General features: G+C 35.5%; 2 protein-coding genes across 2 annotated transcripts; one reads left to right on the forward strand and one right to left on the reverse strand.

Annotated features, from left to right (window-relative positions):
• Positions 1 to 6534: 6534 nt before the first annotated feature.
• Positions 6535 to 15400, reverse strand: zgc:162509 (uncharacterized protein LOC553299 homolog). Its single transcript, XM_056475134.1, has 2 exons — positions 15300 to 15400; positions 6535 to 8926 (listed from the first exon to the last, which is right to left on the reverse strand). The coding sequence occupies exon 2, from the start codon at positions 8911 to 8913 to the stop codon at positions 6838 to 6840; it is 2076 nt and encodes a 691-aa protein (XP_056331109.1). The 5' UTR covers positions 8914 to 8926; positions 15300 to 15400; the 3' UTR covers positions 6535 to 6837.
• A 588-nt stretch (positions 15401 to 15988) lies between these two features.
• On the forward strand, positions 15989 to 21524 carry LOC130243573 (uncharacterized). The gene is made up of 4 exons (XM_056475791.1): positions 15989 to 16158; positions 20266 to 20298; positions 20379 to 20863; positions 20945 to 21524. The coding sequence occupies exons 1-4, from the start codon at positions 16148 to 16150 to the stop codon at positions 21454 to 21456; spliced, it is 1041 nt and encodes a 346-aa protein (XP_056331766.1). The 5' UTR covers positions 15989 to 16147; the 3' UTR covers positions 21457 to 21524.
• Positions 21525 to 23479: the final 1955 nt, after the last annotated feature.

Raw genomic sequence — 23479 nt, forward strand, 5'->3', positions numbered from 1 at the left:
TGCTTTTCATGGCTGGATTTGCCATGCAAGGTGACATTTTCCCCGCTGCTTGGCCAGACCAAAACAGAAAAGGATGCAGTATAGTTTGTTTAGTTTTTTTTTTTACTGTAACTAGATTCTGTAAATACTTCTGTTGATGGTATATGTAGACCATGTATATTGATGGTATATGTAGACCACGACCAACTTTGTGTTGGTTGGGATGAACACTGTACACTGTTTTTGTGGGAAAAATACGGTAAAACATATTTGGTACTGTGTATTTGTGTGTACTGTATAAAAACAATATTCTGAAATATTAATGCATCAGTTACATGTTGTAGTCACTGTGTCTAAAGTACAAGTATTTGTGTGTAAACAACTAAGAAAAACTGTAATAACAATTGATTGTCTATCATTTGAGCTTGAATTTTATTCTTAAATATAATCAAACAGTTGTTCAGCTTTGAAATGTGCATGTATGTTGTACAACAAATAAATTTTCTCTAGACACTGTGAAAATCTAGAAATACCAAAAATGTATTCATAATGTAGTTTTTGATTATAAATATGCAGTTTGCTAAGTGTCCACTAGTGGCTCCACATTAAACAGCTCTGTTTCATAGCTTTATAACTATGAGGGTGTGCGGATTACCTGAAGCCTGTATATAATCTCTCCAATCAACTGGCTGATGTCATGGGTGCCGTTTTGAGGATCTTATGTCATTATAAGAGCAAATATAATACAGCAATATCCACACCATTGATGTAGAAGAGGTATTTTGCACCTGTTGTCCTATTTGTTTTTTCTTCCATACAGAAACATTCCTTATAGTGGCATAGTACAGCAGCAGTGTTTCTTGACTTTTAGGCCAGAATGAGAGTATTGGGAGCACGGGGCACAAAGTAACGCAGGGTAAAATGTAACAGGGAGTTATTTACTCAGGGTTAACCATGGCATGCTTCCAAGGTTTTCACCACAGTGTCGGCAGACGTCTTCCTGCCAAGTATTGTAAAAGTTTGGTGAAATTTGGATGAGAAACACAGGAGAACCCATTTTTGCAGCATAAAAGATTTTTTTATTAGAGTCAATATTTTTTTAATTTAAAAAAAATCTGTGAAAGTATGTTAGTGAAATCTTATATTGTTGTGATTACCGTCCTCTAGGCTAAAACAGGGTGTTATGAATAAGCCACACATTGTTGGACACCAATGAAACTAACAAAATAATTTTTGAATTTGGAGTGTAATGTTGAGAACTTTTTAGAAAATATTTTTTTAATAGAAACATTTTTTTTTATTTCTAATAATGCAAATAAATGCATTTTATAATAATATAAATAAATCCAAATGTGTTTATCTAATAAATAAACAAACAAATAAACATACTGTGCTATTTAGAATAAAAAAATTGAGCCAATTACTGAGGAAATATAGCTACTATTTAAATTAAACTGGATTTCAATTAATTGTGTGAAATCTGTCTTTATAAGCATGGGTTACAACTAACCCTCTGTCTGTTACAACTTGCCCTGCAGGAGGGGTAAATAGTAACATTTATACTGGCCCTTTTGGCAGTACTGCACAGAAACCATAGGTCCGGCAATCACTGCTCATTTGTAGGAGAGGTTTGTGTGTTGTTGGTAAAAAAATAAGGTTTGTCTAACCCCCTTGTCTAACCCCCCACTTTGGTCATTATCTGGCCAAAACAATAAGTGTTACTTTGTGCACCGCTTTCATAGTTCCTGTTCCTATTGGGCTACAAAATAGTCATTTTTCATTATCCGTCAGTTTTATGACATTATGTAACTACAGAAGACTCGAGCTTTAAATAGGAACATTGTCCAAACTTTTTTTTTTAACAAAATGCTTATGGTCAAATCCGATTAAATTCATTATGCTAAGCTAAGCTAAAAGTGACCTCGCCAGAAACTAGTAATCAGCTGAATGTTTTTAAAAATGGTTCAAGTCAACTCTTTAACTCTAGGAAACTTGTAAAATGAGCCTTTTTCAAAAAAAAGAGTAATTTTCTTTATTCTTCCTTTAACAACAGCATTTGGCTATGAAGAATCAATACTACAAATCTTTTTTTTACAATAATTGCTTAGTGATATGACACATAACTGTGTCATTGTGATTTAAAAGCTATAAAGCTCTGGATAAAGTCTTAAATTATACTACATTGATTACATATAATATTTTACATGTAATACTTCATTGATTACTACATTAATATAACATATTTCACTCAAACACTCAAGTCTAATAGTCTGCTCTTGTGTGTTTTGAAATCACAATGTTCAGAGAAATGTTAAGTGTTTGCATTTAGTGTCAACATTGAAACTAGCATCAAAACAGTACCTTATATGCTGTTTGTTTCAGCAGGAGCTAGGTTTAGTACACTGAGAGTTGTCAGATTACTATTAATTTGTACTTAATTTTATTAGAAAGTTTGTAAGCTTAAAAAAAGGTATTTTAACACATTTTAAATATAATAGATGGGTGTTAAAAACAAATTAAAATTGACTGTTTTAACTGTTCACGTAGTGTTCTGAGGTTTATTTATGTAAATGCTGCATGACTTGAAGTGGTTCACCTATTCAACCTGGAGAGGAAGGAGAGTTGCTATAGAAATGTGAAGTGTTTCCTGAAGAAATGAACCCAATGAATTTCCTGTGACATACCATCATGAATACTCAAATGGTAATACAGATAAACAAAGAGGAAGCAGCAGTCTGAGATATTCAGAGCGAACAAACCTGCAAAAGATCCAATTGTATTGTATACTTCTTGAAAACTTTTGCATAATCATGAATCATTTTCATTTAGAGACAGAGGACAAAGATCCCAGATTCAATCTGGTAAGCAGCAGCACCTACAACCTCCTACAAACTACTACTAACACAACACCCAGAATTTTCTCAAAACTATACAATATTTAAACATAAGAAACCTTTGGCTTGATGAGCAGACAAGATAACAAGGAGTAACCATGGAGTAGGCATGGGACGATGACCGGTTTCAAAGTTCACAGAGGTTTAATACAGTTTTATAGAGTTTTTACAGAGGTTTTTACAGTAGCTTTTTTAGAGCAATTTTAAATGTGTCTTAAAATAAAGTATGTGTTTAATGTGGACAAAGGTTTTACCCAAACATTTAAAAAGAACATATTTAAGAGCAATAATCACAACATGATATCCTGATACTGTAATATTTTTATCCAAGGTTATCATACAGTCAGAATCCTATAACGGCCCATGCCTACAATGGAGGAAACAAGGGTGTGGCACAGAAAGAACATGGAAATAGTGTGGACACCAATGGTGGGTTCCAAATGGGACAAATTGTCCTCCAAAAAAAACCAAAAAGAGTTTATATGCAAAAACCTCTAAGTGCTCTAAATGTCTGAAATTTCTATCAAAAACGAACATTTTTCTCAGCCTCCTTTGATTATGTTGAGTTATGTTGAAAGACCATGAGAAAGGACTTATCCTCTGCTGTAAAAGTGAAAATACTACACCTACACACCAATAAAAGCCTGATAAAAATGTTTTAGAGGTTTTTGCATCTAAACTCTTCAAATATATCAGAGGGTTGTTCAAAACTGGTCACTTCTAAGGGCCCTTCAGAAGGAAGGATTTCGAAATATAACTGACTGACTATTCAAGCACACGTGGTCATTTGCACAGGGAAGTTGTTTGGTGTTAGATTGACATCTGGAGGATCTGAGTTTAAATTTACCTATAAATGTATGCATAGTATTGTTCTATAAGCAACTATTGTAATATTCCTAAATCAAATTATATAATTGAAAATGAAAAGAGTTATAAATAATTGTTTTAAATAAATAAAAATTATAAATAAACGAATACATGCATAATATAATATAATATAATATAATATAATATAATATAATATAATATAATATAATATAATATAATATAATATAATATAATATAATATAATATAATATAATATAAGCAGCCTCCACAACTGTTCCAAGTATGTTTTGTGGTCATCACTTAGTGGACACTTATGCAGAACTGCATTTAAATAAGTAGCTTTTTTGACTCTAGACCCTTTATCTTTCGAAGCACCAAAGGGTAAACCCTTTAAAGGATTTTGACAATAAAGTACACTGAAAAAAATTATTCAAAGATGATTTCTTGGATTTACTCAGTTTAATTTGTTTGTTTAAATTCAACACAAATAGTTTGCAACAGTTTTGCATGCACCACTTTTTTTAGAGTATTTAGCTAATCTCTAATTGATTTATAAATGCTTTAAATATAGGCCTACAGTTGAAGTCATAATTATTAGCCCCCCTGAATTATTCGCCCCCCTGTTTATTTTTTCCCCAATTTCTGTTTAACGGAGAGAAGATTTTTTTTTCAGCACATTTCTAATCATAATAGTTTTATTAACTCATCTCTAATAACTGATTTATTTTCTCTTTGCCATGATGACTAAATAATTTTTACTAGATATTTTTCAAGACACTTCTATACAGCTTAAAGTGACATTTAAAGGCTTAACTAGGTTAATTAGGTTAACTAGGCAGGTTAGGGTAATTAAGCAAATTATTGTAAAATCATGGTTTGTTCTGTAGACTATCAAAAAAAAAATAGCTTAAAGGGGCTAATAATTTTGTCCTTAAAATTGTGTTTAAATAATTAATAACTGCTTTTATTCTAGGAGAAATAAAACAATACTGTGATAATTTCCTTGCTCTGTTAAACATAATTTGGGAAATATTTAAAAAAGAAAAAAAAAAATCAAAGGGGGACTAATAATTCTGATTTTAACTAAGTATTTAAATAACTTTTGAGTCTTTAGTTTGTATTTTTATGAACCCAAAAATAATCAAATGTAATTTCTATGTTAAATTACCTTTGAGTTAAATTTTTTACTATATTTTGTATTTATAAATATATTAAATTCTTAGTCAAACATGAAGTTCTATTCTCAAACATTACAAGACATTGTATATTTTAATATTTAAAGTGTTTGTATTTTCAAATATGAAAATGATGTTATTAATTACTCACCCTCATATTGTTCCAAAACCCCCTGAGACCTTTCATATTTGAAAACACAAATGTTGTTCAGCATGGCTACAGGTTGAAGGATAATGGCGTAAAAGTACTGATACAGCACTAAAAATGTACTTAAGGGAAAGTAAAAGTACACATCTTTAAAACTACTTCGTAATTTTCAATTCCTGAGAACAACTACTCATTGACAGTAATTTGAGCATTTGTAATTTGTTACTTTACACCACTGCTTATAATATCTTATAATGAATTGATTAAATTGTCATAATTTGTAGATATCTTTAAAGATAACACATATTTACAAATATAAAGGCTAAAGGTTTTTTCTTCTGCTGCAAAAAATAAAAAGCACTCTCACAGGCAGGTGCATGTTTTATTTCATGTTTCGGTTTGTTGAACTGCTGCACTGCAATATCAGAGAGATCAGATTGTTTAGTGCCCTTAACATAACCCTTCAGGGCTGCTTGTAAATCTTAGGTTTTCCAACCACAAGTAACAGAACTCAAACTACCCACCATGATAATCTGAGTTCATGTATTATTGTGGATAACCTGTGGTTATCCGCTGCACAACTTTGAAAAGGGAAGTCAGTTTTGAGCAGATATTACTAGCCACAGAAAACAACTGAAGGTCTTGCATGATGAGCTTTATTTTGACTACGTGACTGCCAGCACGCAATATGTTGAGCAATGCTTTCTTATCTGTCTACCTTTACAAAAATGATACTTTGAGTTAATTTCCAGCACCCCAGCTGCCAGAAAAAAAAAAACTTAAAATAAGAGATTTTTTTTACAGTGTAGTTAACACATGTAGCACATTATTAGTACAAAGTAGATTTCCAATAGATGTCTTGTAGTCTTTTTAAAGTACGATTGTAAGTTTCCTCTAAGCAAACATATCTGTAGTTTATAGCGCAACATTTATTACACAAATTAAAGTTGGAACATTGTTTTTAGGTTCTTTTTAAGTCGTTACCAAAAAAAAAATAAAAGAAAATACTCCCTGCAACGATCTGAGAAGGTTATTTTTTGTCACATCCCATCACTTTCCAACTTCCCCAAAGATAAGAAAACGGAAACCAAACAGCAATCAAACACTGTATGGGCATTAGACAGATGTTCTGTGTTTTATGGGACAGATTACATGTTAATGTTTAATGGCCCTTTTATGCGAGACGCCGCATTGCTATGAGTGATGAGTGTCTAACGGCACACATAAATTGGGGGATTTCCAGAATTTAGTTTTGAGTGATTTAGATTCCTTACACTTTTGTACACTTATTCTAATTCTGTTGATCTCTTTTAATGAAGTGATACCTTACTATGGTACTGTACTTATGGCATTAATTAGTCACTGATCTGAAAGGTGAATTAAAAAAAAAGCTAAAATATCCTAGTATGTTTCCAAGTGTTATACATTTTTATAAGTCTGTAAATTGTTGACTTTATTTGGTGAAAAGGAAAGTGGACAGAAAATATTCAAAGTCTAGATGTATGTAATGCATGTATGTTTATTACTTCAACAGCCTCATAATTAAACATAAGAACATAAGAGATTTACAGAAAAGTAACCATAAAGATGAAAGAGATAAAAAAAAAAACGTAACTATGGCATATTGTAAGGCTGTTTTTTCTACAGTTGTTAAAGCTCTATTGCCAAATGACTAAACAAGCTATAAGTGCAGTTAGAATATCAAAATATGTGGAGATTTTTTCAGACTCTTTAGGGAAACTCAAAATATCAAGTTACTTAACTGCAAAGCTTAACTATCATGTACTTGATGAGCTTTTTAAACACTTCAGATTCAGTAATATGCTGCTGCTTCATCTTCAGTGAATCCAGCTTGAACCGCCTCTTGAATGCTCTTGATTTGCTCTGGAGGAGCAGCAGGCAGAATGGCAAGCAATTCCCGACTGATTCTTTCCAGTCTTGCATTGCTCTTTCTGTCAAACTCCTCTTTATTCTTCAGCACAAGCCTTAAGATGCCTTTCTGTGCCGCATCACAGGCGTTCTGGAGCTGTTGTCGCTCATGCTCAAATTCTGGCTTGTTTTTATCCATGGCCATCAGTTTGCCCAGTGAGCTGACTCGATCCATCAGGTACCTGCTGGAAACATCTGTGTATGTCGCAGAGATCATATGGACCAGACTAGCAATGTTACTGGCTTGGAAGGCCTGAGTGTAGAGCAGATCTTTTGAGAAGAGCTTGTTATTGTAGGAAAGGGTTTGTGTTTTCTCAGATGTGGAGACAAAGTTTTTGAGAGTTTTGCTCAGTCTGGTTTTCACAATGGCAGAAACCATCTGAAAGAAGTGAACCATCTTCTCCCACTGCACCTTCACTCTACCCATGGCATCCATTCCTTTGGCCAGCATCTCTATGGTGGTTCTGAAGTCGGTCTCTTTCAGGTCACAGTTTCTCATCGTGATCAGGATTTCAGTCAGTTCTTTCTGGTTGTTCTCAAGGTTCTCCACACATTTCTCATAGGTCTCTCTGGTCTTGTTCAGCTGAGCTCGGGTCTGCTCTATGGTGAATCTTGCATTCTGTGAGGCTTTCTGTGCAGGACTCATGTTCTCTGACTTGTTTGCTTCTTTATTCATCATTGGTGGCTTTGGAGAAATGGCTGGAGAATTTGTCGCATCTTTGCTTTTGCAGTCAAAAGCCTGTGCAAGCTGGATCAGTTCCAAAACCTCCTTTATAATCTTCTTACTTTTGTTTTTCTCACATTCGCCATCAGGTGCATAACGTTCCAGCTCATTGCATATTTTGATGCCCATGCAGCACAGCTTCAGAGCCTGAAACTTACTTGAGCAGTCAGAGACTTGATTTAATTCTTCACTGATTCGTTCAAACTGTTGTGCCATAAAAATAGTTTTTGCACAATTGTTCTTCTGATCAAACAGATCTCTCCAGGCAATGTCATCATCCTCATGATTCACATTCATTAGCTGCTGGATAGTCTGGACACAACTTAAAATTGTAGCAGACTTACTGTATGCATTTATTTCAGCAACTACATCTCTCTCCTGATCTCTAATCTGGTTCACGGTACTAGCGATCTTTCTTGTTGCAGAACATGCACTTCTGACTGGGTGGGTAATAAGAGACGTAACTCCATTAATCAGGCCTGTAACGCTCTGTGCTAATCCACCAACACAGTCCATGGCAATCATTTCCCACCCACCAGGAAGAGAATCCAGAGCTTTCTTGTAGCTCTCTTGAGCCTCATCCAGTTGCTTCTCCACAGCTTTCACTGCCTTCTCAGTCCTTTTCTTTGTTTCTTCTGATGACTGCTTCCTCAGTTTGCTCTCCTCAATCTTCTTCTTGATTGCCTCCATCTCTTCCCCATAAAAGCGATTTGCATTCATACAGGCTTCCAGCAGCTCTTGGATGATATTGATGACATTACCAAAACTCTTTTCAGTAGCAGCAGACAGCGTCAGACATTCATCTGCGATCTCTCTGATATTGTCCATCTGATCAGGAAGAAGCGCTCTGACAACCTCATCATCATCTTGGAACAGAATCTTCACAGCATTCTTCATGTAATCTGGGACTTGGGCCGTATGGAGACGGATCTGATCCATGCTCGTATGGGCTTCATTGAACGCCCACCAACCAGTGTTGCACACTTGCATGAGGCAAGCACGGAAAGAATCGGGGTATTTGATGAATTTGTAACCCTCTTTAGGAGGATTTTTATTGATAGAGAAATCTGTTGAGGATGAGATGAAAACCAGCTCTCCCAGAATGGCTATAGATAGAGGCGCTGGAGTCAGATACTCTTCCCAGTTGACATAGGGCTGCATTATCAGTTTGGTTTGATCCCTCATGTCCTCAGCGGTGGTGAGGCTCTGAGTAGATTTTGATATTGCAGAACTCATGGCTTTCTTGTTGCTGCTCAAAACAAATGAGAACAATTAATGAAATATGGTACAATTATGGTATAAATATGGTACAAATATGGTACAATACTAATGAAATATGGTACAATTAGACTGTCAGACCTTAAAAATGTCAGGGCTGAGATTTAGGAGTTTATTTTGACCAAATGTGTGTTACAGAACACATCAGGGCTATTCAGTTGGCAGCAGGCGGGCCAAGTTCAGCAATTTGTTTCGGCCCTCGAAATAGTGTGACCAAGACATCAAAAATGAATTTAGTTCAGTCGAAAAAAACAGCCACTATAGTTCTAAAGTGACGTGCGTCTGTTCAATACAGCATGTGCTACAGTTAAAAGCTGCACAGAGCATGAGTCACCTGACATTGAGCGAGTAGCTTATGGATACTTAAGCTTAAAGGCTTCTCATCGCCGCGTTTCTGTTGCAGGAACGAAACTGCTGCAACTAAAAAATTTATGCCACCTGTGCGCTAGTTTAAAGTTCCGAGCTTATAGCTACACTAAGGCTAATGCGCACGCACACTGGATTAACTGTAACTGCAGGCCGTTCACATATTGCGTCTTTTCCGAGCGCAAGTTCGTTATTTCCAATATTATAATATATGCCAATATGCGTGCGCAAGATGCGCTCTCCTTCCAGACGCACCGAGTAGAAAACATCTCACATGGTGAGAGTTGTGCATGGCTTTCAGTGCAATGTAAACAAAAAATACGTTAGACGAATTATTACAGATTATTAAAAATATTATGTATGTATGCAGATGATAACAACCGTCCATTTAAATACTTACCTAATGTAAAGCTTAAATAGACATTAGACGTGATAACCATAAAACTATGACTATCCTTTAGACTATATAATCGCACAATCAAAATCTATAATTATTGCATCCATAATTATGCAGTTCAAAACATAACATATGAATGTGTTTGAATGTAGAAAAAGCCTACTTAAGCAATACACTGCTTTTGTTGTGCGTTGAAATACATCAAACTAATCAAACTAATCGAATAGCCCTGCAGTACATGAACGAGTAATAATCATTGAAATCAGCTCTCTACTAGCAAGCTCCAATGATGCGAGAACCTGTTAATTTCAAGATGTTCTCGCTGCAGTGCCATGATGACATACTGGATCAGGTCCAATATGTAGTGGACATTGTAACTATGGTAGCAGTACTGTGACGGTTGGGGAAGTGTTGATGTTGATAACTGTGAGGGTTGGGGTAGGCGTAGATGTTAACAACACACAATGTAATGGGCAATTTAATAATTAATATAAATAATTCTAGTTTCTGGGCATCACACTGGCTCAGTGGGTAGCACGATCACCTCACAGCAAGAAGGTCGCTGGTTTGAGCCCCGGCTAAGTCAGTTAGCATTTCTGTGTTGAGTTTGCATGTTCTCCCCGTGTTCGTGTGGGTTTCCTCCGGGTGCACTTGTCTCCCCCACAGTCCAAACACATGCGCTATAGGTGAATTGGGTAAGCTAAATTGGCCTCAGTGTATGAGTGTGAATGCAAGAGTGTATGGGTGTTTCCCAGTGTTGGTTTGCGGCTGAATGGGCATTTGCTGTGCAAAAACATATGTCTGTGGTTCATTCCGCTGTGGCAACCCCTGATTAATAAAGGGACTAAGCTGAAAAGAAAATGAATGAATTCTAGTTTCTAGCAACAACTGCTTGTGAATGCACGTCCACTGTATATTAGACCTAACTCAGTACATCGTGCTATAGGCTGCAGCAAGGACACGCTCATTAATTAAGAGGCACAAACATAATTTTAAATAGCCATACCCATACATTTACCAACCCTGTTCTTGAATGCACACCAACTGTACAGATTTTCAACCTCTTGAGGGAATGATTCAGATAAAAGAGACATCCAAAATACGTACTGTTGGTGTGCCTCCAGGAATAGGGTTGAGAAACACTGCTCTAGAGGACAGCTAATCAAGTGTCCATTCCTGTGTTTGTCACAGCCACTGTTGAGAGTGTCAAAATTCACTCTGACCACCCTGCCAACAAAGCTGAGGTCTCTCAGCATCACAGCATCGGCAATGTGATGATCCAACATGTTTACATGTTTTATAATACATAATAAGTGCAAGTCTAATTTCATTCATTCATTCGTTCATTCATTTTCTTTTCGGTTTAGTCCCTTTATTAATCTGGGGTTGCCACAGTGGAATGAACCATATTCAAAATTATCCAGCTGCAACCCATCTCTGGGTAACATCCATACACACACATACACTACGGACAATTTAGCCTACCCAATTCACCTGTACCGCATGTCTTTGGACTGTGGGGGAAACCGGAGCACCCGGAGGAAACCCACGCAAACGCGGGGAGAACATGCAAACTCCACACAGCAACGCCAACTGACCCAGCCGAGGCTCGAACCAGCAACCTTCTTGCTGTGAGGTGACAGCACTACCTACTGCGCCACCACTAGAGCGAAGTTTAATTTCAACATGCAGTTAATAGGAGATATTTACTACACTTGGTCCTCGAGTTAATGTTAATTTGTGCACAGCCTACATTACAACTCAGAAACCCACAATAGAAATAATCAACCTCTGCTTTATTTTGCTTGGGAACTAATTTGGTTGGAACCAAAGTTTACTGAACTGTGTTTTCGAATCATCTCATGCATTGGGCTTGCACATTCTGCCGAATCACAAATCTTACTGATCCACAGGTCAACTGGTATTTCCACACAGAGAGGATTAATTGCTAAACCCAAATTCCAGTGTGCATCAACACAACAGCAGTATGATGCACAGTGCATAAAACAACAAATTCACATGCATCACAGTTACTGTAATAACAAACCATGCTCACATTATGTTCTGATGTGCTTAGAAAACATTAGCTACTGCTAATGGAGTGGAGACGATGTGATGTGAAATTTACCTAAATACATGCATGACTTTATTAGGTTATTAAAGGTGTTTTCTGTCACCTATTTCTATTGTTTAGCCTGCATTGATGCGTTCAGTGTAGGGCCTGTAGCTGCAAAAGTATTTGTTATAAGATTATCTCAATTCAAGCACCCATTTGATCTTAATTTTGCTAACTGGTCATGTTCATGTTTATTAATTCTTTGATTATGTTTTTACCAGTCCTTTTCATAAACTTTATGGTAAAGATTAAAATCGGAAGCTAAGATTGTTTGCTTTTTGTATTGTGACAAAGTTTCAAAAGAAACTGAATATTAAATGAGAAAACAGTAGGCGTGATTTGTTTTTCTAATGCCAACTGATTGGCTGTAGTAAAGTAGGCATTTAATTCTAAGGGCCCTATTATACACTCGACACAATAAGCCGCAAGACATGTTTGCCACAATTATGTTTGCTATTTTCAGACCAGCGCAACCCTAATTTTCCTGTTTTGCGCCACGTTGTTTAAATAGCAAATCCATTTGTGCCACTTTGTGGACTCATGGGTGTGTCAGTCTAGAAAAGAGGTGTGTTAAGGCGCATTGTTGGTGTGTTGCTATTTTGAGGAACTAAAACAGACTCTGCAATAGAACAGTTGAAAGCAGGTCTAAAGTCTAGTAGAGTGCGTTAGTTATGTGCCTTAAACATTTACACATTGCTTAATACACACAGGATGTACAGCAGTACGCAAATATCTTTACAATTGAAAAAGAATTTAAATATTACAAATATATATATTTGAAAATATTATAAATATTATATTTATATTATAAATAAAAATATTATTTTCTACATAATTATAAAAAACCACTGCCTCCATGCCTTCATCTCGGGGGGCTTTTTCAGTTTATTCATGACAACTTGCATTTGTATAATGTTATTATTATTAGTAGTAGTATTTATTATATACATATTTATATTTATTTTATTAAAAACAAGCTTAGATTGGTCCACCTGTCAGGTTTTGAACTATATGGGGCAAAGGACGCATGTTTGGATATAACTCAGCACTTCATTATTATTGTTCATTTATTCGTTTGCTGGAAATTAGAACTAAATTTAGAAATAGTTTTGAAACAAATCTTTGCGCTTCACAAACAAAATTAAATATGTAGGCTAATGGATGTCTGCAGCTGAGTGCGTACAGCACCGTTACCTGACTCCACAAAAGAGAGAAAGAGAAAGTAAAGAGGCCGAATGGAGGAGGCTCGTTCTTTATCCTCGCGCTGCAGATGGTTTGTTTAAATGTTTTCTTGCCAGTGAAGCGTTTAATTTTTCCTTTTACAAAGTCCGTCATGTAAATAGCAAATGCTCCATGGCATGACGCAACTGACTCTTAAAGGGAGATGAGACTCTAATTGGTTTATTCTCAAAACACACCCATACTCTTTAAGAGAATAAGCACAACCCTGTTAGACCAAGCACCACGGCACAGAGCATATTTTCCGGCCTTAAAATAGCAAAAGGGGATTTAGACACACCCTTAATGCTTTTGTGCCATGCGCTTTAGTCTCTGCGCCTATATTGTTAAAATAGAACCATAAATGATCGTGAAGAAGGTTTCAGGAGATTTATTACAAGCTAAAAGACTCCTCCTCACCATTTCTGTTTGCTGTTAAAACTAACAGTTAGAGGGGTGTGGATAAGTGTGTTAGCCACGCCCAATACCTCAGACAGACGTCAATCTGAGAATTTAACTCAAAACAAACAGCAAGTGCATTTTCAGATGTCAATTAAAGATTACAAGGGCAAATGTTTTTCTTCCTAGAACTGCCCCTACACAGATGATTCATTTCATGGGTTGTTTCATCTCATGTAGTTTGTTGTGATGCATTCATAAATTCATCTTACTGTTTATGCATCATTTGTTGTTTACTCATCTGGATTTCATTTTATACAGTTGTTGTCAAAATTACTAACCTTATACAGTGCCATTTTTTATTCTTTTAAATATTTTTCCAAATTGTTGTTTATGATTAGATTTTTTTCAACAAACTCTTATAGTTTTAATCATTCATTTACTTTCTCTTCGCATTGTGATAGTGCTTACTTTTTTCTACTTATTTTGCAAGATACCTGTTTTCAGCTTAAAGTGCAATTGAAAGACTAGACTATTATGTTAACTAGGCAAGTTAGGATAATTAGAATAATAATTGGATTTTTTTTAAATAATGTATCACAGGCAGGAAATTAATAATCTTAATGTACCTAAAAGTGCATCTACATGTAAAAATAAAAGTAGGTTATCAAGCGAAAATATAATTGCCAAAGTGTAGCTAAACTCATTGATTAATAAACAATAAAGCAAATAACTTTTTAACATTGGCCTATATGTGACCACAAAACCATCGCATGAGTATATTAGATACATTTTTGGCAATAGCTAAAAATACATTATGGGTCAAAATTCCAAAAGCCATATTCATTAAAGATCATGTTAAAATTAAGATATTTTGTACATTACTGTATATATATTAAACCTCAACTATTGATTAGTAATGTGCATTAACATTGCAAATGACTGAACTTGGACAAAAGGTGATATTTAAATTGTACCTCAGCCAAGCATCCTGCCCTAACAATGTATTAAATAATAGAAAGCTTAGACGTTTTATATGCTTTCAGATAATGCATAAACCTTAATAATAATAATAAAAATAAAAAAAAAAAAAAAAAAAAAATATATATATATATATATATATATATATATATATATATATATATATATATATATATATATATATATATATATATATATACATACATACATACATACATATATGTATACATATAGTTTTTTTTTTTTTTTTTTTGGTCACATATTGCAAACGTGGGTCAAACATTGGTTTCTAATGCGAAATATATATTTTTTCCAGTTGTGAGTTACATTTTTGGTGGGCTGGAATAGGCCGCTTTTGCTTTATCTTACCATTTATCATTCACACTAACAGTAGGCATTAACACTTAACATAATTTACGTCAGTTATTTGCAATGCATCACTTAGTAGTCAAGCTAATTTTCTAACAATATTATTAGAATAAGCAGATTGAATAAAACAAGTTGTTAGCCTGTGCTTCTTGAACACGGCTGAAGGCTGATTGCCGTCAGGTGTCTCGCGTTTGCTTTCCGCTATTTTAACCAGATTTAGGTAGTACCCATAGGCAACAGCACAGTTATGTTCTGCAGTTTTAGCTACACCCGAGGAAGACGAAGACAAAGACAACACTTGCATGTAACTGGCTGTTAAACGGTTCGCTTTATGTGATGTTTTACTTTGAGTTTATTACTTTTTAAGAGTGATTCTAGTAGATATAGCCTATTTACGAATTAGTTTCGCTTTAATGGCTCTTTAAAATATTTAAACCCTAAAAACTAACGGTTCCAAATTATTTTAATCTGTAAAAAAGTGCAAAAGACTGGTCTTACCCTGCCGAAACACAGTTAGATGCTTCAAGCTCCGATGTGATCTGATAAGGACAATATGACCGCAGATGCTTGAATATAAAGTTTCTTCAACCCTTATAATTGGCTACTTCAAACTAAACGCAAACTGACTTCCTGTTTTGTCGCATTCCCAATATGGACCGTCCTGCCTCTCTGCATGGGTGTTTCATGGGAGAAGACCACTTATGATTTAGCTGTAGCAATGACAAATTCCTGTTTGTTACTGGATATTCGCTTGCTGAATTTAGTCATTTACTTAATGTTCAAGTAAAAAAAAAAAAAAATCCGCCCCCATTTTAAGCATAGTTATAGGGGCATTTCCCAACATTATAACAAGGAATTATCTTAAAAATAGCCCGCGGTAATTCAATAAAACTGGCTGAAATATTGACTGAAATTCATTCAAATATAATTTCACGATCTAAAAGTTGAATTGGTGTGTAATTTTCATGAAAATGTCATGTTAAATGACCGCATCTTTTCAGTGATGTTATTGAAAGTTACCTGTTGAAAGATAAATTATAATTTGCGCATTAATAGGCTGAGAGATTCAGAATGTAAAAATATCAATGCATGTCTGTGTTTCTATAGCGGTTATACAGGACTGCTAACTCCTTCACTTTTTTTTTTATTTATTTATTTTTATTTTTTTAGACCGCTGAATTTATATTAAAGCACGTGACTACCGGAAGGGCGGTCGGTCTGCTCTCTCTTGTGAACTAGGGAGAGGGGTTCATCGTGCTCCTTAGACAAGCCTTCATCCCACAAAGACTTCGTCCTCACTCACAAATCGGAGAACAAAAAAAAAAAAAAACTGCAAAATAAAGAATATGGATTTAAGGTATGTTTTGGTTCATGTTAATTTGCATACAATATTCAAACTTAACATCCAAGTTGTTAACTGTTCTCTAAAGTACTCAACAACTTCTGTTATAAACATAATTGTTTAGAGGTAGGGACGAGTGAGGAAAGATGCAAGAGACCTTTGTATTAAGCCTACAATCTTGCAGAGATTAAGGAATGTTTAAGTGTATTTGGCAGTCAACAGGATGCAGGTTGGCCTGTGAACGTGGAGTTGTGTGCAGTCTGGGAAGAAAAAATATCCTTATTGGGCAATGTGTTGTTGCTCTTATTTAACTATTAAATATAATGCAAATTTGTGTAATGTATAACATCAAAACAACTTAATTTATTTATTGTTTATAAGGAACTTCACTCTTTTCCTTGATTTAGAATTGTCCACCAAAGAAAGAGCTCGTCTATGAGTTACTGAATTGTTTTCTGTGTAGCTGTGCTTGACTGAGGCATGGTGTCTCTTCTTTTTAAAAGATCAGTAAGTGATTTTTGGAAAAACGGCAGTGACCTGCATGTCTTTAAGCTGTAAGAGAACCAGAGTAAACATGCAAACTCCACACAGAAAGAGAAGAGATCATCTCAAATTAGGGTTTTAATGACATTACAGAGGCTGTAGACGGTTCAGTTCAGCTCTGAGTAGTAGGTCTGAGTTATAAAAAAAGAGCAATGTCTTGCACAGGCCAGAATAATTGTAAATCTCTGTAAGACAGTGAGTCCTACTCCAACTTTATTGTGAAAGAGGGATTGGTCTACATCCGACTGTCAAGAATTCCAGATTCCATGGAGACAAAATGTGTTTTTCTATCTTGCGCCAAAGAGACAGAGCTGGGAGGGTCACTTAAACCATTACAGACTGAGGCCAGAAGAACAAATTACTAAAAATAAAACTTACAATTAAGTACTGCTAAAGCTGCAGTCACACTAGAGTTTGAGCATGTGAAATTCTGTCGTACAGCGCTGCGAAAATGGGTGGGACTAAACAAGATGATTAGACCTTTTAAAAAAAGTGAGCGATGGGTCCATATTTTAAATTCCTGTCCAGAGAGGTCCTGTTTTGATCTTCGATTGGTCTCACGCAATCAAGTGGTTGTTGCTAGATCAGATACGTTTGCGGCTGGATGTTAACGAGAATTATTAATATTATTTATAAAACTTCCCATTTATTGTATTTTATTAACGTCTACCCCACCCCAACCATCACAGTAATGGAAAAACAGTAGTTGTACCGAGTATTATTTATTTTATCTATTAATTTACCCAATAAATTGTATTTTTTTTTTTTAAGCCTACTCCCACCCCAATCCTAAACCCAACCGTGACAGTACTGTAAAAATATTAATTATTGTTATACAGTGTCGGAAAAAAATTCTGCTATATTGATGTCCAAATCGCACTTTCCAGGCTGGCCGCACATCCGATCTAGACTTTACTCCGTCTCAAGTGATGCGATTTTTCGCAGGTCAGAGTTCACCAAGCTTTGCAGCTTAGCGACTTGTGAAACTTGCCGCACGACCTTACGTTTCCGGTTTGACGCATTCGCATGCGTATGAATGGAAGTCTATGGGGAGAAAAGTGCAGTGTGACCGCAGCTTGGTGTATTCTTTGTAATTTTATTTCTTTTGTCTATTTAGTTTAGTTCCAGCCCTGCTTCAACGCACCTATCTGTAGGTATCCAACAAGTCTAAATCACCCAATAAGTTTGATCAGATGTGTTTAATTAGGGTTGTCAACAGAGTTGCGACCCTCCAGGAACGGAGTTTGACACCTCAGAGGTCTGTTCCTCGCACCTCGCTTAAATGATCTAAGATGATTTGGCAGATCCTGGACGTTTTGATCTTGATAACTGATCTCTGGCTAATTTGGACATCATCTGAATAATATTTAATTCTCCATGTGAGCAAAATTATATTAAATTTATAGTAAACGGTTTGTTAAATATTATACACAAAAACTTTTCAACTTTGTTCTGGGCTACAGGCTTTACAATTTTATTTGTCAAGAGTATTTAGCTTTTAGTTTTACAGTTAGAGCGGATTTTCTTTATTATAGAAACCATAGTTACACATATATATATATATATATATATATATATATATATATATATATATATATATATATATATATTATATATATATATATATATATATATATATATATATATATATATATATATATATATATATATATATATATATATATATATATATATATATATATATATATATATATATATATATATATAAATATAAATAAATAAATAAAAGTAAAAAAAAAAAATCATATTTACTATTTTCCCAAGTGTAGATAACCACTACGGTAAGAAAATATCAGCATTTGGTACATACTTTCAGTATTACCTTTGCTTGAACTGAGCCGATCTAATCCTGTTTATGTGAAATGAGCCTGCTCCAGAGCAGGTTTGAGCTATCAGAACTGTTGCTGTGACAACAACTCTCGGAAGAGTTTTGAAGAACGCAACGATCCTGGATCTTGTCTAATCGTCAATAATCCTTACTGAAAAAAACAGCTTAAACCAGCCTAGGCTGGTTTTAGCTGGTCGACCAGCCTGGTTTTAGAGAGGTTTTGGCCATTTCCAGGCTGGTTTCCAGCCATTTCCAGCCTGGTCTTAGCTGGTCAGACTGGAAAATGACCAGCTAAAACCAACTTGACCAGCTTAGCCAGGCTGGGAGCCCAGCCAAAACTAGCTATGTCCAGGTTAAACCAAGCTGGTCAAGTTGGTTTTAGCTGGATTTAGCTGGTCATTTTCCTGCCTGACCAGCTAAGACCAGGCTGGAAATGGCTGGAAACCAGCCTGGAAATGGCTAAAACCAGGCTGGCCAACCAGCCTAGGCTGGTTTTAAGATGGGTTTTTTCAGCAGGGATTAAATCCAGCTAATTGAGTAATCTGCATACAAAGAACAGACCCCAGGTCTACAGAGATTTCCCAGTATTTCTCTATTGCAATTGGGATATTACAATAATTAACGCTGAAAAAGCCAAAGCAAAAACTAGCAGAATACGCCCTACAAAATACAAAACAGAGAGAGCGACTTGGCATCACTTACCTGTTCTGTAATGATTTGTTCAGCTGTAATTTGAAATGTTTTCTCCCCTAAGGACTGATGTGATCTCTGTCGCCATCTTGTGGTGGAACGTCAACTGTTAATTTATTTGCTCTGCTCAATGAAGGCTGATGGCCTCCGACGCGCTGAATCTTTTATAAATATTTATAATCAGCACTACTCTTTTAAATAAACTGCATGGTTGCAATATAAATAACTACATTCTCAGTAAAAAGCCTCAAAAGTAATGTATGTTGTCCAACATCTGCAATATTTGTCAAACTGTATTGGGTTTCTCTGCTTGTCACTCTGTGGGTGGGTAATACACAACAGTGAAGATGCAGTACAGCATTCCTGTGTGACTCAGGTGATACTTCTGGGTTTCTATCCACCGCAGCCTTAATTTCGCTGTTTAAAATGGCAGCCGTGTGAAATCAGTCTATAGGGCTCTATTTTATTGATCTAAGTGTGATGTCTAAAGCGTATGGCATTAAGGGCATGCATGCCAGCACATGGTCTAAAAGCATTGTGCTTATTCTCTTAATGAGTTATAGGAGTGTGTTGATCATAACATGGATTAAACCAAACAGATCTCCCATTCCCTTTAAGAAGGAAAATGGCTAAAACCATTTCTGTGCGTACTTGATTACCAGCCACAGCTGTTCCTATGGAAAGTGGAACCCTCCAAAGTTCCAGCTATTGATTACTGATTCCGAGAGAGTAAGAGAATTTGGGACTCAAGTGTCCAGTTGCTATGAGCCATCCAAAAGATGAAGAGATTTCACAGATTATCTGAGATGCCTGCTTTCATGCTGGTGACACGATTTGGTTGTCTACAAGTGATCTGTGTCTCTACCTCCTCCTACAATGCTATTAATTATGATTATTACAATTATGTGCTGATTTGTTGTCTTGTTTCTGTGACTGGTTATGAATTTCAATACAATATAAAAATGTCTACAACTAAAATAATAATCAATTGCATATTATGTATCACAATGTCACTCATTTCCTTTGTTTTGGTTTTTCAGTATGAAAGCTTTGAGACTGTTCTGCTCCTCTAGGTAAGTTTCTTTAAATCTAGTCTCTATTCACAAAGTATTGTTGTTATTATATTTGTCTTTTTTTTTTTTTTCTCTGACAGGGTTGGGGATCTGCAGTCTATGGAGACGGTTGTTGAGCCTCTAAATGATGGAATTATCTCTATCTGTTATGTCTGCAAGCACCTTTTGGAAGCACAAGTAGATCCGAACACTGGCATGTGCTTCAATTATGGACAAATCAGAAGACATATCGAGCACGCCGAGCAGTACATTACAAGATCAGAGAAAACTATTAAAGTAAAACTGCAAAATCTGGACGAACACATGGAGCAACTTATTAAAGAAAAAGGAAATGCTGAGCAGCAGAGGCGGCAGAAACACCAGACCAAGAATGAATTACATATCGAGAAGGATTCTGCTGAGGAATCATTGGATAATTCTAGAGAAGCTTTGGAGCAGGCCAAAAAAAATGTGGCATCAGCTAAAAAAGAAATAGAAAGAGAGAAGCTCAGCATGATTAAAGGTGGAGTTGTAGCAGTTACAGGAGTAGGTGTTACCTTGATTCCAGTTGCTGGATGGGTTTTAGGTAAGAAACCCTTTTCTTCTGAATCCTAGCCTCTATCAACTTCTCTCCTTTGTGCTGATGTGATTGCTTGCTTCCCTTTAGGTCCAATGATAGTGTATGATGGATTAAGTACAATAGGGGATGCTATAATGGCTATGAAGGAAGCTGAAGATGATCTTGAAGAAAATGAGTCCAGAGTGGGGAAGTACAGGAGAAAAGTGTCTGATTATCAGTCCATGATCTCTAAAATAGAGAGTGAGATTGAAGAAACTGATGAGTTGCTGGATAAAATTCAGAGCGAGATTGAAGAGGTGAAGCAGCATCTGGACTACACCGCTGATATTCAGGAGATGGTGAGAAAAGCTGTAAATCTTCTGAGTGTTGTCAGTGGAAGAGTCACTGCTCTGGAGAGGCAAACCCGACGCTTCATTCTCTGGGAGCCTGTGATAAAGGTGATGGAAGAAGTGATGGAGGCAGTCACAAATGTTGTAGAGAATCGTCTCCTTTATAGTCACGGTGTGGCAGCGCTCATGCGTACTTTGAGGGAGAATGTTGGAGAATTGCTGGCCTTGTGCTCCTCACCCAAACATTCTGAATATGAAGAATATTACTGATCAAACTGAAGAATGCACACAGGAACCACCACATATTGTATGTGCAAAAAAAAATACAATGAGACACGAGACAATAAAACAAGTACAAATCTTAAGTATAATAGATTTATTATAATTTAATGTATTATAATATAATTCAATACCGTTTTGTATAATTTGTATCTTTGTTATTTTTTAGTATAATTAATGTTTGAGAAATTTTGGAATCAATTCTGAATACTCTAAGCACGTTTAAATAAAAACTTAAAACACATCTGTTTGCTTAAAACACCGCTATTTGTGTCGCATATTCTTCTCATATCTGTTTTGACACATTTTTAATGTATTTTTAGTCATTTTAATCCTTTGTTTTTGTTTCTTATACATAATGGGCCTGTTTCAGTAAGGGGGTTCAACCAACTCAGAGTTGATGTACTGAGAGATTAAAAACTCTGTTTTCGGTTTCAGAATAGCGGATCTGAGTTAGGTCAATCAACTTTGAGTAGACCAACTCAGAGTTAAGCGCAACTTTAAAAAGGCATTATCAAGGAAGCGCAGATATTACGAGTGACCATGGCAACATCTGGAAAAAAAAAGATCAGCATTTCTTTCTCCAGCTGAACTTGATGTGCTCGTGCAAAGTTAGAGCAAATATAACCATATATTTTAAAAAAGCAACACCACTGCATCAGTGAAACCGTTAGTGTGAAAACATAGCTGCATAAATGTGTAATTTTACATTTAAAGTATTTAAATAAGTTTAATATTTAAGTATAATAAAATAAGTAATGTTATGTGTGACGTTTCTAAATTTTACACACATACACGTTGATCAGCTTTTATAGATTTAAAAGTGCACTTGTCTGCCTCTATTCTTGATCAGGTGATGGAGGTTGATATTACATTTAGAACGTAAGCAGAACAAAAAAAAATGGTTTTTAGAACGAATAATAATTCCATTAATCTCGTTACAGTACATTTCGAAGGTCAGTGAATATGAGCTAAATTATTCATTTAAAAAAGTAAAAGCCATTCTCGTACGTGACTTTGTTCGTTGTGTGACTAAAATGTAGGCAATAGCTCTGTTTTCATTTAAAAATATTAATAAAATTTATGTGCAAAACTGGAATAGTGCATAAAAGATGTGCGAATAAAGTGTTTTTATCCAACGAGTCAAAGAGAACAAAATCATTTCCTTAATAACTGGTGCCAGATATCAACAGTAAAAACAGAATTTACTGCGGTAGAAGACGCTGCGTCAATCTTTTCTTTATTTAATAAATGTACTTGCGCCTCAGAAGACAATGCTGACACATAATGAACGCGTGGTGGCGTTAAGCCATTAGACGCGGAGAACAAATGCTGCTGACATGCTCCAGATGCTCTGGAAGTAATTAATAATATACATTAATACTGAAAAGGTTAAGGCGTTTTAAAATGACTAAAACAACATTTCAGATGTTTTACAATGTGCCCACCCTGCTGGTTTGTCCGTTCACACACATTTTTCATCATCATGTGATCTCTTAACAAACCTTTTTTTAATGCACACACTGTTAAATTTTTTTTAAATTTACAGAAAAATACCGGCAGCTGTGGTTGCCAGAAATTTTCCGTAAAAAATACGAAAGTTTATATAACTATTAAAATTTCCGGAAAAGTAACCGTATTTCATCAACTGATACAATGTTCAGTTCGCAAAAACGTAGCTCAATGATTACTCAATGATTTCTCAAAAGTCACTCAATGCATAGTGTTCATGTGTGTTTACAATTAGCAAACAGATGTTAACTGCATTTGTAACTACACAGTTACATTTAATCAAAAGAAGATGCAGCGTAAGATCAAATACTCTGAGTTAATCTTGGACTTGCACCCAGATGCTACTATCCTCCACAATGGTGACACAAAAAACATGACTCACCGAAATCACGCTCAGTGGGTTATATCACTTATCAGTTAAAGTTATATCAGTCAATGTTGGTTAATGTATTAACTAACATAAAAAATTATATTATAATTTTATAAATTATATATATATATA

The sequence above is a fragment of the Danio aesculapii genome, chromosome 16 (assembly GCF_903798145.1).
Source record: "Danio aesculapii chromosome 16, fDanAes4.1, whole genome shotgun sequence".
Classification (NCBI taxonomy): domain Eukaryota; kingdom Metazoa; phylum Chordata; class Actinopteri; order Cypriniformes; family Danionidae; genus Danio; species Danio aesculapii.